This window comes from Myotis daubentonii, chromosome 2 (assembly GCF_963259705.1).
Source record: "Myotis daubentonii chromosome 2, mMyoDau2.1, whole genome shotgun sequence".
Classification (NCBI taxonomy): domain Eukaryota; kingdom Metazoa; phylum Chordata; class Mammalia; order Chiroptera; family Vespertilionidae; genus Myotis; species Myotis daubentonii.
Genome location: NC_081841.1, coordinates 15,388,141 through 15,401,474, shown reverse-complemented (window position 1 = coordinate 15,401,474; position 13,334 = coordinate 15,388,141). Strand labels below are relative to the sequence as shown.

At 45.7% G+C, this 13,334-nt stretch overlaps 1 protein-coding gene across 1 annotated transcript in view; it reads left to right on the top strand.

The window, feature by feature from the left end:
• Nucleotides 1-2,707: 2,707 nt before the first annotated feature.
• The window catches only part of DRAM1 (DNA damage regulated autophagy modulator 1), a 43,291-nt gene continuing 32,664 nt past the window's right edge, over nt 2,708-13,334 (top strand). The window contains exon 1 of the mRNA XM_059681844.1: nt 2,708-3,301. Coding sequence (XP_059537827.1) covers nt 3,171-3,301 — 131 coding nt within the window. The 5' untranslated portion in view covers nt 2,708-3,170. The remainder of the gene's footprint in view (nt 3,302-13,334) is intronic.

Here is a 13,334-nt window from a genome sequence, read left to right as displayed (position 1 = left end):
AATGACATGACAAAGGAAAATGGTTTTAGGTTCCAATGGGGGAGAAACTGGGAAGGTAAACAAATTGGCAGGGGTGGAAACTAATGGAGCAAGGTTTGCAGATTCCTCTGGTGCCTTCTCTGGGCTGAATCTAGAGCAGTCTCCAGTAAAGGAAATATACATCCTACCTTTAGACAGGAAGGCGGATAGAGAGAGCTCTTCCTGCTTTTGCTGCTTCTGAATTGCTTTCAGTTCAAAAAAATTCTTATGTCAAAGTCGGCATACTTTGGGGTGGTATATTCTGGTTTCCTTCACCAGTGAGGTTGTTTTCTAGGGCTTTAACATTTCGTACCATATAAACTTTATTATTCCGAGGCAAGGGTGTTAGTAAGGTCTACGGTATGGAAAACTTTTAGAAGCAGCAGCTCTGTGCTTCTCAGGGCTGTTTGATACCATATGTACATATATATAGTTAAAGTGATCTGTTTTATTTTTTTAATATGTTTTTATTGGTGAGAGAGAGAGAGAGAGAGAGAGAGAGAGAGAGAGAGAGCATTAGCTACCTCCCACTCGCCCTCTACTAAGGATGGAGCAGAAACCTGGACATGTGCCCTGGCCAGGAATCTAATCAGGGACCACTGGGTGCATGGGATGACGCTCAACCACACTGACCAGAGCTATCTACCTGTTTTAAATACATACATGCATACATACTTATTTTAAACAACAAAATACCTATTGCCATTATAGTCACACAATTCTTATAATTGTGTGCCAAGTGATGAGTTAATTTGATTACCCAAGGGAATTACATAGGCAACAGAAAGATATGATGAATGGGTCAATTCCATTTGATGTCATAATTCCCCTGCCTCAGGGAGGGTTTTTAAGATCAGGTGAATCTAGTAGAGCAGGAAAAGAGAAATGCAAGGGGGCGGGGGGAAGGCCAGGGAAGAGTGGTTTCCAGAACACACAAACCACCGGCTAGTGTGGCTAAATAGTTGAGCATTGACCCATGAACCCAGGTTCAATTCCCAGTTAGGGCACATGCCCAGGTTGCAGCTCAATCTTTGGTGGGGGGCAGGCAGGAGACAGCTGATCCATGCCTCCCTTATGGAGGTTTCTCTCTCTCTATCCCTCTCCCTTTCCCTCTTTCTAAAAAAAAAAAAGAAAAAGAAAAATCAATAAAGACATATTTTTAAATAATAATAAAAAAAGAACACACAAGCTTAGGTAGAGATGTACAATGAATCACCATGGATGACAGCTTTTGTGGTTTCTATGTTTATTTTTCAATGACAATTGACAATTGACATTCAATATTATTATATTAGTTGCAGGTGTACAGTATAGTGGTTAGACACTTAATTTACAAAGTGACCCCGTCCAGTTATTCTAATAGTCACCTGCCACCACACATCGTTATGCGCTCTTGTGATATTTTTTCTTTTTGTTGATCCTTTTCTAGCTTTTGTGATTTTTTAAAAAGCCTTAATTTGAACCTTCTGGTTTATTCAATATGGTGCTCACTCCCCCCACCGTCACAATGATCTCCTGAAATATGAGTCTGTTCATGTTCCTACACTCTCCTCACTACCAAAAACCAAACCAAATCAAAAACAAAAAAATAGCCCAACTGGTGTGGCTCAGTGGTTGAGTGTCGACCTATGAACCGGGAGGTCACGGTTCAATTCCCAGTCAGGGCACGTGCCCAGGTTAAGAGCTCGATCCGTGTGGTTGCAGGAGGCAGCCAATCAATGATTCTCTCTCATCACTGATGTTTCTATCTCTTTCTCCCTCTCTTAAATCAATAAAATACACATATTTTTTTAAAAAAAGCACAAAAAACATCACACACCAAAGACTCTTAGCAGGGCTCTGGAGACATGGTCTCTTTGTCCACCTCTCCATTCCCTGCCGACACTTATTTGAGTACTTTTCTTTAGTTCCAGAAAAACAAGCAACTTCACACTCTATATTTTCTCCTGTTTCTTTGGCCTGGAATGCTAGTCTCACCTTTCTTTGCCTGGAGAACAATCATTTACTTTCAAAAACTCTACTATCTGTCAGGAAACCTGCCCCAGTTCTTCATCGAAGCACTGGCCCTGCCTCTCATCTCTCTGCATATTCTATTTTTTTAAAATCATCCCCAAGCTAGTTAATATTCCATACAATTTTGTTTTATTTTGAAAGTCTGTTCTCTTAAACCTCCTAGCAGGGTGGGGCACCCAAGAAATGTTTATGCAGCTGAAATGAACCCATGTTTGGTCCCCAATGACCCAATGACCCCCACCCTGAGCTCAGAATCCCTAAACTATACTTCCAACTCTCCATGCTTGTAAGTGCCTGCAGGTCACAAATCCCTATCGCAGGGTTTGACAAGTATGAAGTCACCATTACTCATCTTACTTAGCTAAGGGCTCCAAGCTGGTACTAACCGTGATCAGTGAGAGGAGAAAGGGAAATGTAATTTTTAGGAAACCAATAGTCCAAGCCCGCGCACTCGTTTAAAACAGAACCACAGGAGGCACACGAGGCCGTCCATCCTGACGGGCCCGACCCCTACCTGCCCCACACTCTCTAGGTTTTCATGGGGACACCATGGGGGGGGGGGGATGTCACCGCGGTGGGCTCCCCTCTCCCCAGCGGCGCGGGCGAGGCTCCTGGGAGGGGAATCCCGGGTGTTCCAGGCCTGGTACCCCGGAAACCCCGAGGGAAGGAGGGGGCGGGAGGAGCTCAGTTTCTCCGAAGTTGTGCAACCGCGGGGCTGAGAGCCGGACATTTCCGCCCGCGTCCCCCGCACAGACCCGCCCGCCTGCGCCGACCCCGCCGCATCCGAACCAAAAGCGAAAGGAGCCGCGTCTCCGGAGTGGCGTCCGCGGGGAGGTCCGCGCGCCTCCCATTCCGCGGGGCCGCCACTTTGTGACTTCACTCGCTTCGCAACAAGCCCGGGCCACTCGCGCCCCACCCACCCGGCCCGCCGCTCGGCCGCCCGCAGGCTCCTCCGCTCTCCGCGCTTCCCTTCCCTCCGGCCTGGCCTGCTTCCCCCGTCGCGGAGTCGCCCTTCGCGCCGCCCGTGGCCGTGCGCACCGCAAGGTGGCCGCCGCCTGGACGGCTGGCACGTGGCGCCCCCGCCCCCGGAGCTGCCCGGCGCCCGGCCCGGCTGAGCGCCGCGCACCCCAGGCGGCGCGATGCCGCGCTTCCTAAAGGGAATGGCCTTCGTCCCCTTCCTCCTGGTGACCTGGTCATCCGCCGCCTTCATCATCTCCTATGTGGTCGCTGTGCTCTCCGGGCACGTCAACCCCTTCCTCCCCTACATCAGGTAGGCTGGGCGGAGGGTGGACCCGGCGGAGGCGCCTGGGGTGCCACTGATGCAGAGGCTGGGACCCAGACCCAGCGGGGTGTCTTTAGAACCTAATGAATGGGATCTGACTACACGGAGAGGAGAGGCTGCCCCCTGGCAGATGTGTAGAGGCAGGGGGCGCGCAGCTGAGCACCAGGAGGGGTTCGGGACAGAACTACACCGAACTTTCAGGCTGGGGATGGGACAGAAATCTCAGGAAGATGCTTTTCTGGGCAAGGACGGATGCCATTTATTGAGAGTGCAAGTTGGAGATCCAGGTGTGAGCTAAAACAGCTCGCGTATTTCACTTCTGCTTCCCAGCATCCTCGAGAAGTGGATGTCTGGTTCATGTTTTCAAGAAAGGAAACTAAGTTTAAGCAGATGTTGAAATACCATCAGTAGTGTGACACTGATGTCACAGCTAGGAAATGGTGGAAGCAGAATTCACACCCAAATTACATCCCATGCCCAAAGCAACACTCCAGGTCTTTGGGAATCAGACTGAAGCTCTCCTGGATGGAGCTGGCCAAGACGCCCTCCCCCCCCCCCCCTGCCCCCGCCCCCCCAACCCTTCTCTGTCTGGGTTCTGTGCCCCCAGAGTCAGAGCCCTCAAGCTGTCAACAACTTGTGGCATCTCTTGTGTTGTCATTATGCCGATTCATTTTTCTTGAGTTTTGGGCTCCACCTTTTTTTTTTTATATTTTATTTATTTTTTTTTACAGAGAGGGAGAGGGATAGAGAGTTAGAAACATGGATGAGAGAGAAACATCGACCAGCTGCCTCCTGCACACCCCCTACTGGGGATGTGCCCGCAACCAAGGTACATGCCCTTGACCAGAATCGAACCTGGGACCCCTCAGTCCGCAGGCCGGCGCTCTATCCACTGAGCCAAACCAGTCAGGGCTGGGCTCCACCTTTTTAAGGTCACTTCATCGTTGCCCAGGACACAGGTCCTGATTCTCTTCGTGTGGCTCCCAACTCCGTGTCTTGCCCATAGCAGTCTTTATTAGAACGATTCATCTCTATCCTAGATTGTGTGGCTTCTCTGGGTCTGTATTGGCTGGTGAGGGGATAATAAAGTTGGTGACACCAAAGTTTGTAGAGATGATACAGATTATAAGCGTTTTCTCTCCTGCAGCCCTCTGTCTCGTGGGCAATATTCTGTAATATTTTCTTTGTGGGTGAGGAGGGGGAAATGAAGGTGAGGCAAGAAGGGACTACGATTTAGAGATGCAAGGAAGAGAGCATTAAGGAGATAGGGCAAATCTGCAGTCGTGGGGGCTCAAGGAGGGTGTTTCCCATACAGAAAGAGGCTCCATGCATCAAGCAAACGTTCCCATCTGGTCGCGTGCCCCTGAAGAAACCTGGGCTTGGTGTCTCATGGCTCATCTCAGTCCTAAGTGCCATTGTCTTGCTCCTTAAAAAAAAAAAAAAAAAGTTTATTGATTTCAGAGAGAGGTAGGGTGAGAGAGAGAACATCAATGATGAGAAAGAATCATTGATTGGCTGCCTCCTGCACGCCCCACACTGGGGATCCAGCTGCAACCCGGGAATCAAATCGTGACCTTCTGGTTCATAGGTTGCCACTCAACCACTGAGCCATGTGCCGGGCTGTCTAATTCCTCTTGATTCTGAAGCAGGATAGATCTCCTCAGACCTGTGTTAAAAGCTCTTCTCACTGCAATGGTTTGAGTGTCTGTGCATTTTAAAAATTTTAAGTAGGAATTATTTGAGCCAAACTGAAGACACGCTAGGGAGCAAGATCTCAAATGCTCCCCTCCCTGCAGTGCTGTGTGTGTGTCCTGGACCTGAAGGTCAGGGACAGATACACATTGGCCAGGCAGCCAGAGGCAGGGTTGGAGTCTTGGTAGACGTGTCTGAAATAGTTGTGATTAATATCACCACAAGGTGAACTTGAAATGGAAGACGTTCAGAAATGGGGAAATGAGCTGACAAGACGAACCACTTGTGAGATGCTCAAATCACAGACGTGCCAGGAAAGAGATTGTACATTTAACAAGGAAAAGAAGCCTTTAGGAAAAGCAGAATGACTGGAGAAAAAGGCATGAGATTGTTCCGTTGTTGCCAGGAGTCAGCAGCCTACACACACACAGCAAACATGTGGATTGTTTGCCCACATGTGCCTGGGGCTTTTGGTTGTCTGAGCTCTCTGCCTGCAAAAGCAGCTGGAGCTCTGAAATGCCTCTGCGCCCCCTAGAAAACCAAGTCATTGAGGAAAGGGCAAGATGTAGGTAAGAACTAGACATCAGGGCCTGATGGGCATGCCTGAATGATCAGTTTTGTCCAGAAATGTTCAGCTTTGTCTTCTATGATTCATCTCTGCTGTCAATACCTCTTACTCTTCCTTGCCCCCACTCCCTCCATTTCCTCCCAACTGCACTGGCTTCCTCCGGTGTCTTAAATGTGCCAGGTCTCCCTGTATCCAGTCGTATTATTCACCATAGTACCTATCACCTTCTAACAAACAGGGTGATTTACTTATTATGTTGGTCACCTGTCTTCCCTCTGGCGTATCTATGTATCTATACTAATAAAAGGGTAATATGATAATTAGACCAGATGTCTTCTGGATGACCTTCTGGACATCCTTGACAAAGCCAGGCCCGGGTGAAGCCGTTCAGGGTCCTGGGTGCCTGTGGCTATGGCTGGCCCGTGTGAAGCCGCCTCTGGTCCCGGGCGCCTGCGGCCAGCCTGGGTGAAGCCAGTCTGGGTTGTAGGTGCCTGTGGCCACCCAGAGGGAGGGAATCCCGGGTCCTGGGTGCCTGCAGCCGGCTGGAGGAGGGAAGCCTGGGTCCTGGGTGCAAGGGCCGAGGCAGAGGCAGTTAGGGGTGATCAGGTCAGCAGGGGAGCAGTTAGAGGCGATCAGGCCAGCAGGCATAGGTGGTTAGGGGCGATCAGGCAGGCAGGCAGGCAGGCGAGCAGTTAGGAGCCAGCGGTCCTGGATTATGAGAGGGATGTCTGACTTCCGGTTTAGGCCTGATCCCATAGGGATGGGGACTGGGCCTAAACTGGCAGTCGAACATCCCCCGAGGGGTCCCGGATTGGAGAGGGTGCATGCTGGGCTGAGAGACACTGCCCCCCCCCCCGTGCACGATTTTATGCACCAGGCCTCTAGTATATATATAAAAGGCTAATATGCTAAGTGTTCATCTGACTAGTAGCTGTGACATGCACTGACTATCAGAGGGCATATGCTCAATGCAGGAGCTGCTGTGATGCACACTGGCCATTTACAGAGAAACAGCACCTGGTGCCCACAAAGCAACACTCAGCTTCCCCCAAGTGGGACACAGGCCTCCGCCACCACCCTGGAGTGACAGCCCACCAAATCGCAGCTGACGCTGCAGAGACCACATGGCGCAAAATGTGGCCCACAGCCCAGCTCAGCCAGGAACCGGTGGCTGTGGGCACCGGGTAATGACGTCACATGGCAACGCCTGGCTTCTTCTCCCTAGCAACTAGCTTCCTTGCAGTTTCTTCAGCCCAGGAACACACTTGCTTTATAGCCAGGTGGAAACATTTTACACTTTAACCAAATGTCTGTGAAGTGCTTTTCTGTGCCTCATCTCATTTGATCCTCACAGAAGTCCTGGAGTAGGTAGATAGGAGACTCAGTAGAATCCTATTTTTTTTTCATTAGCCAGAAAATGGAGATTTAGAAAGCGTGGAAAGTTGACCTGACTGAAAAGAAGTAGGAAACGGTGGACCTTGAAAATGACTTTAGGTTTTCTCACTGTGCAGAATATACTGCTGCAGTTAAATATTTTACCCTTTGTTCTCCCTGTGTGATCTACAATAATAATCTGCTTCATGTTGATATTTACTGCTGTGTTGCTGACAATTACCTGAAAGAGAAGTTGGGCTGGAAAAAGTTTAGCGAAATCACAAAGCAGGTCTAATTAAACAAGTTTATTTTCTATATATAAAAGGCTAAGTTGACTCGCACGTGCACAATACGTATAAAGCACTCGCTGGCGCCAATCACACGCGTGTGTTTCGATCTGTCATTGTCTATCATGAATTTGGTTGACACTTGTATTATAGAGAAAGGGCAAATAGTGATATTAAAATAGTTCTTCTAATTAATTTTCTTTCAATGTGCATGAATTTGTGCACGGGGCCACTAGTAAGATTCATGAAGGCTCTCAATATTAGTTGAATTGATATTTCTCAGACATCCACTATGGATATTGTTATTCTTCTTCTAGGGCAGGGCAGGTCGCTCTAGGGGAGGCTTGATCAGGTAGTCATTGGTGGTTGGGATGCAGATAATCCTTGATTGTGGGGTTACATCCTGATAACCTATCTTAAGTTGAAAATATCAACATAAAAAATGTTCAAACCTCTAGAGACTTTTCTTTTTTAAAAATTTTTATCTGAAAAAAAATTTTTTTTATCGTTTTTCTTGTGTTGTAGAGAATTTTAATAGGAGTTTATTTGAGCCAAACTGATGACATGTGCGGGGAGCAAGATCTCACTGCTCCTGAGAATAACAGTTTTGCAGGTTCTTTTATGCATTTGAAATTAAGGAGAGAACTTAGGAAGATTACATGGAGGTGGAAGGAAGTAACTCGGAGATTGGACAGTTAACAAGACTATGTGCTCTCTTGAGGGTTGGTGCCCCTTCAAGATGCATTGCTTCTGGTATTTCAATGGTGTGTTAACCTACATGTGCAATGGACAGGGCTGGTTTAAAACACTTTATTAAAGGAGTTCTATGCTTGGGGCATGACTGCCCACCATGACTGCCCATCATTTAGGAATTTATGATCAGATCAGCCTGTGAGATTACTTTCCATAGAATTCCCCTTTTTGTGGTCCAACATACCTTAAGTTGAAAATGCATTTAGTACACCTAATCTGCTGAACACAACAGCTTAGCCTAGCCTACCATAAACATGCGCAGAATACATACATTAACCTATAGTTGGGCAAAACCATATAACGTGTTGAATAGCTCATGTAATTTATTGAATACTGTAGTGAAAGTGACAAACAATGGTTGTATGGGAACTCTCCATTGACCATTAACACAGCTGAAAGCACACTGGGCCTGGAGAATGTTTGAAGCATTGAACTAAAACAAAGAATGTTGGCAACACTGTATACTGGAGAGTGTTGGTTGTTTACCCTCGAGACCCCGTGCCTGATGGGGAGTTGGGGCCCATCGCTGCTGTCCAGCATCTCCAGAGTACCTACTGCATATTGCTAGCCTGGGGAAAGATACAAATTTAAAATTTGAAGTAGGGTTCCTGCTGAATGTCTATTGCCTTTGCACCATGGTAAAGTAAAAAAAATACATTTAAAAAAATCACAAATAGAACCATCATAAGTCGGGCACTATCTGTATTTAAGATGGTCCTTTCATGTGATGACCAATTGGATGTTCTGATTTTTTTAAAAATAAATATTTTATTGATTTGTTTTACAGAGAGGAAGGGAGAGGGATAGAGAGTTAGAACCATCGATGAGAGAGAAACATCAATTGGCTGCCCCACTGGGGATGTGCCTGCAACCCAGGTACATGCCCTTGACCGGAATCGAACCCGGGACCCTTCAGTCCTCAGGCCAACGCTCTATCCACTGAGCCAAACTGGCCATGGCTGTTCTGATTTTTTTTTAAACAATGTTGAAAACTTTGAGTAAGACCCATTGCATTTTTAAACAAATATATGTTTATTGATTTCAAAGAGGAAGGGAGAGGGAGAAAGAGATAGCAACATTAATGATGAGAGAGAATTATTGATTGGCTGCCTCCTGCAAGTCCCACACTGGGGATTGAGTTATCAACCGGGTCATGACTGGGAGTTGAACAGTGACCTCCTGGTTCATAGGTCAATATTCAAACATACCATGTGGGCAAGCCATTGCATTTTATTTAAGAGCCAGAACCCTGGGAGGATCCCTATCCAGTATGACATTCAAACTGAGTTTCCTTATAATATATTGTCTTATTACATTGTTATTCTTCAGTATGTTGGGTAAATGGACAAATAGCTCTTAGACATGTAGAAAGATGCTCAAGCTCATGAATCAAATAAAATTTCAAATTAAAACGAACTGATACAATTTTTCATCTACTAGATTGGCAGAAACCCAAATGTGTGACACACTCTATTGGTGAGACTTTGGGGAAACAGGCTATCACACTTTGCAGGTGGAAATGTAAATTGATTAAATCTCTAGAGAGGGATGTTGGCATTATTTATCAAAATGACAAAAATAGCATTACTCATAGCATTGCTTTTAATTAAAAAAGGTTGGAAATCATACAAATAACCATGAGTAGAGGACTGGCTAAATAAATATACTTTATTCAAAGAAGATTTCAAAAAAAAACCTCTCTATATAGAATACTCTTTATTTATTTTAAAATATATTTTATTGATTTTTTAAAATTTAATCTTTATTGTTCAGATTATTACACTTGTTCCTCTTTTTTCCCCCCATAGCTCCCCTCCCCCCGGTTCCCACCCCACCCTCCGCCCTCACCCCCCCCACTGTCCTCATCCATAGGTGCACGATTTTTGTCCAGTCTCTTCCCGCATCCCCCACACCCCTTTCCCCCCCAAGAATAGTCAGTCCACTCCCTTTCTATGCCCCTGATTCTATTATAATCACCAGTTTATTCTGTTCATCAGATTATTTATTCACATGATTTTTAGATTCACTTGTTGATAGATGTGTATTTGTTGTTCATAATTTGTATCTTTACCTTCTTCTTCTTCCTCTTCTTAAAGGATACCTTTCAGCATTTCATATAATACTGGTTTGGTGGTGATGAACTCCTTTAGCTTTTTCTTATCTGTGAAGCTCTTTATCTGACCTTCAATTCTGAATGATAGCTTTGCTGGATAAAGTAATCTTGGTGGTAGGTTCTTGGCATTCATCACTTTGAATATTTCTTGCCACTCCCTTCTGGCCTGCAAAGTTTCTGTTGAGAAATCAGCTGACAGTCGTATGGGTACTCCCTTCTAGGTAACTGGCTGTCTTTCTCTTGCTACTTTTAAGATTCTCTCTTTGTCTTTCGCTCTTGGCATTTTAATTATGATGTGTCTTGGTGTGGTCCTCTTTGGATTCCTTTTGTTTGGGGTTCTCTGCGCTTCCTGGACTTGTAAGTCGATTTCTTTCACCAGGTAGGGGAAGTTTTCTGTCATTATTTCTTCAAATAGGTTTTCAATATCTTGCTCTCTCTCTTCTTCTGGCACCCCTATAATTTAGATGTTGGTACGCTTGAAGCTGTCCCAGAGGCTCCTTACACTATCTTCATATTTTTGGATTCTTTTTTCATTTTGCTTTTCTGGTTGGGTATTTTTTGCTTCTTCGTATTTCAAATCTTTGACTTGATTCTTGCGACCCTCTAGTCTGGTGTTGGAACTCTGCATAATATCTTTTATTTCAGTCAGTGTATGCTTAATTTCTAGTTGGTCCTTTTTCATAACCTCGGGGGTCTCAGTAGATTTCTTGAGGGTCTCACTACATTTGTCGGCGGTCTCACCAGACTTTTTGAGGGTCTTACTAAATTTATTGGCGGTTTCCAGAAAGTTCTTGAAAAACCTGAAAAGTGTGGTTTTGAACTCTATATCCAGTAGTTTGCTTTCCTCCATTTCTGTCATTTGTGTCCTGTTTCTTTGTCTCCACATTTTTTATGCTTCCCTGTGTTGGTAGAGTGGCTTTGTGTGCTAGGTGTCCTATAGGGCCCAGTGGCTCAGCATCCCCAATTACCTGAGGTGGACACTCTTGGTGCACCCCCTTGTGGGCTTTGTGCACAGTCTTGTTGTAGTTAAGCCTTGATTGTTGTAGGTATCACTGGGAGGAATTGGCCTCCAGGCCAATTGGCTGTGAGAGTCAGCTATGTCTACGGTGGGAGAACTTCTGTGCTGAAGACACCCTTATGAGGCAAGACTTGCTTCAGTGGGGCTTTGGTGCTCACTGAGTCTGCCCCCTGAGTGTGTCCCTTATGGATCTGAGGAGCTGTAATACGGATGGTCCCCCTCTGACCACTGGGTACACTGGCTCTTAGATCTAAGGAGGTGCTAATTTAGCCTCTGCCTGAGGCTACCTAGCAGGAGCTACGAAGAGATCTGCAGATTCCCCTTCCTTGTTTGGGGTTTGGAGGTGCCCAAATGAGGTCCAGCTGTGAAGCAATGCAAGCTGCTGTGGGGCCTTGGGCCTTCTCTTGGAAGTTCTGGGTCTGTCTGGCCCAGCTGTAGTTTGTTAGGTAATTTTCAGATTGCAAAGGGCCAGGGCATTCATATGCAAAAGATTCTGCTGCAGCTTGGGTGGGGCAGGGTCTCAGGGAATCAACAGGGTGGAGCAAGCAGCTATGGCTGATCCTCAGCCTTGCCCTAAGGGGCTCCTCCTCTCAGTGTCGCGGTAATCGCTGCAAGCACCTTTGAGAGAAAGCCGCCCTCAAGTTCCGAGTTCTGCCCGCTGCCAGACAGTCCAGTTTCTCCCCTTTTGAGTCTGGGTCCCCAGGGACTCACCTGGAACTGGATTTTAGAGCAGTCGGGGGCTTGTGACTCCCTCCCAATTCAAAAAGACAGCCCTTGCCGCGTGCGCCTCCATGTCTCTGCACTTCCTCACCTCCTCTGAGTCTCAGTGTGCTTTTCTCTTTCCTTCTAGTTGTAGAATTTCCACTCAGCCAGCCTTCCTGTGGTTCTGGATGATGTCCGTTTTGTCTTTTAGTTGTATTTTTGAATTTGTTGTGGAAGGCAGCAATTTCTGGTGTTTACCTATGCCGCCATCTTGGTTTCTATGCTTTATTGATTTTTTTACAGAGAGGAAGGGAGAGGGATAGAGAGCTAGAAACATTGATGCGAGAGAAACATCCCCTACCAGGGATGTGCCCACAACCAAGGTGCATGCCCTTGACCAGAATCGAACCTGGGACCCTTCAGTCTACAGGCCGACACTCTACCCACTGAGCCAAACCGGTTAGGGCTAGAATACTCTTTAAATTAATACATTGATATAGAAAAATCTCTGATACATTGTTACATAGGAAAAGCAAGAAGCAGAATAAAATATGCTACCAATTAGTGGAGGTGGTGGGGCTTGAGGGGTAAAGGGCGGGGATAATACACATTTATATTTGCTTACATAAAGAAACTAATAAAATGGTTTATCTGTGTATGATGGGCAGAGTAGGTCATGGTCAAGAAGACCTTAGCAGATAAGAAATAAGGTGGAAATAAGACCTTTTTTCTTTTTAAAAAATTAACCTTTTTACTTTGAGATCATTGTTGATTTACATGCAGTTACATAAAGTAATAGAGAAAGATCTCATATATCTTTTACCCACTTTATCTCAAAGGTAACGTCTTGCAAACCTGGAACACCTTTTTGTATGTAGTTATTTTTCAGCCACATGGATGGGTTTCTGGTCAGAAAATTCAATTAGAAATATGGGATTTAAACAGCTACTAAATTGCAGTAGTATAGTGTGATATTTCTGGATTATGAGGCCATTAATGCAAGGATGTGAAAAGCAAGGGCAAACAAATGTCAACATGGAAGGATTAGTTTAGATTTTTACAAGGTTACACCCACATTCTTGAGCACCATCAAGGTTAATTTGTTATAGTTTCTTATATTTCCTCTGTGACCAAATCCCTCAGGTTATCGTGGTTCACTAGTTACTTATCAACTCCTCTTAGCTTATAAGCTACTCTCTTTTACAACTTCTTTGGCTTGTGTCTCATGCTTGCAGAATGTTCTGTGGCCCTTGGTTTTGCCAATTCTGCATCCTGGTTGCATCCTTTTTTAGCCTGCTCTCACTTTTTGTCAAGTGCTGTTTGCTGTACCAAGTGTAGTCTTTGGTCACTCCCATTGTTCTTCCTCATGATCACAAACACTGCTCAGTGATTGGTGGCAGAAAATTGGGTCACCTAAAATTAAGCCACTTAAAAGGGGGGAAAAATGACACAGTAAACAAAGTAAAAGAGGTTGAGCCTCTCAGTTAACAAAATGTAGGTTAAAATCACATTGT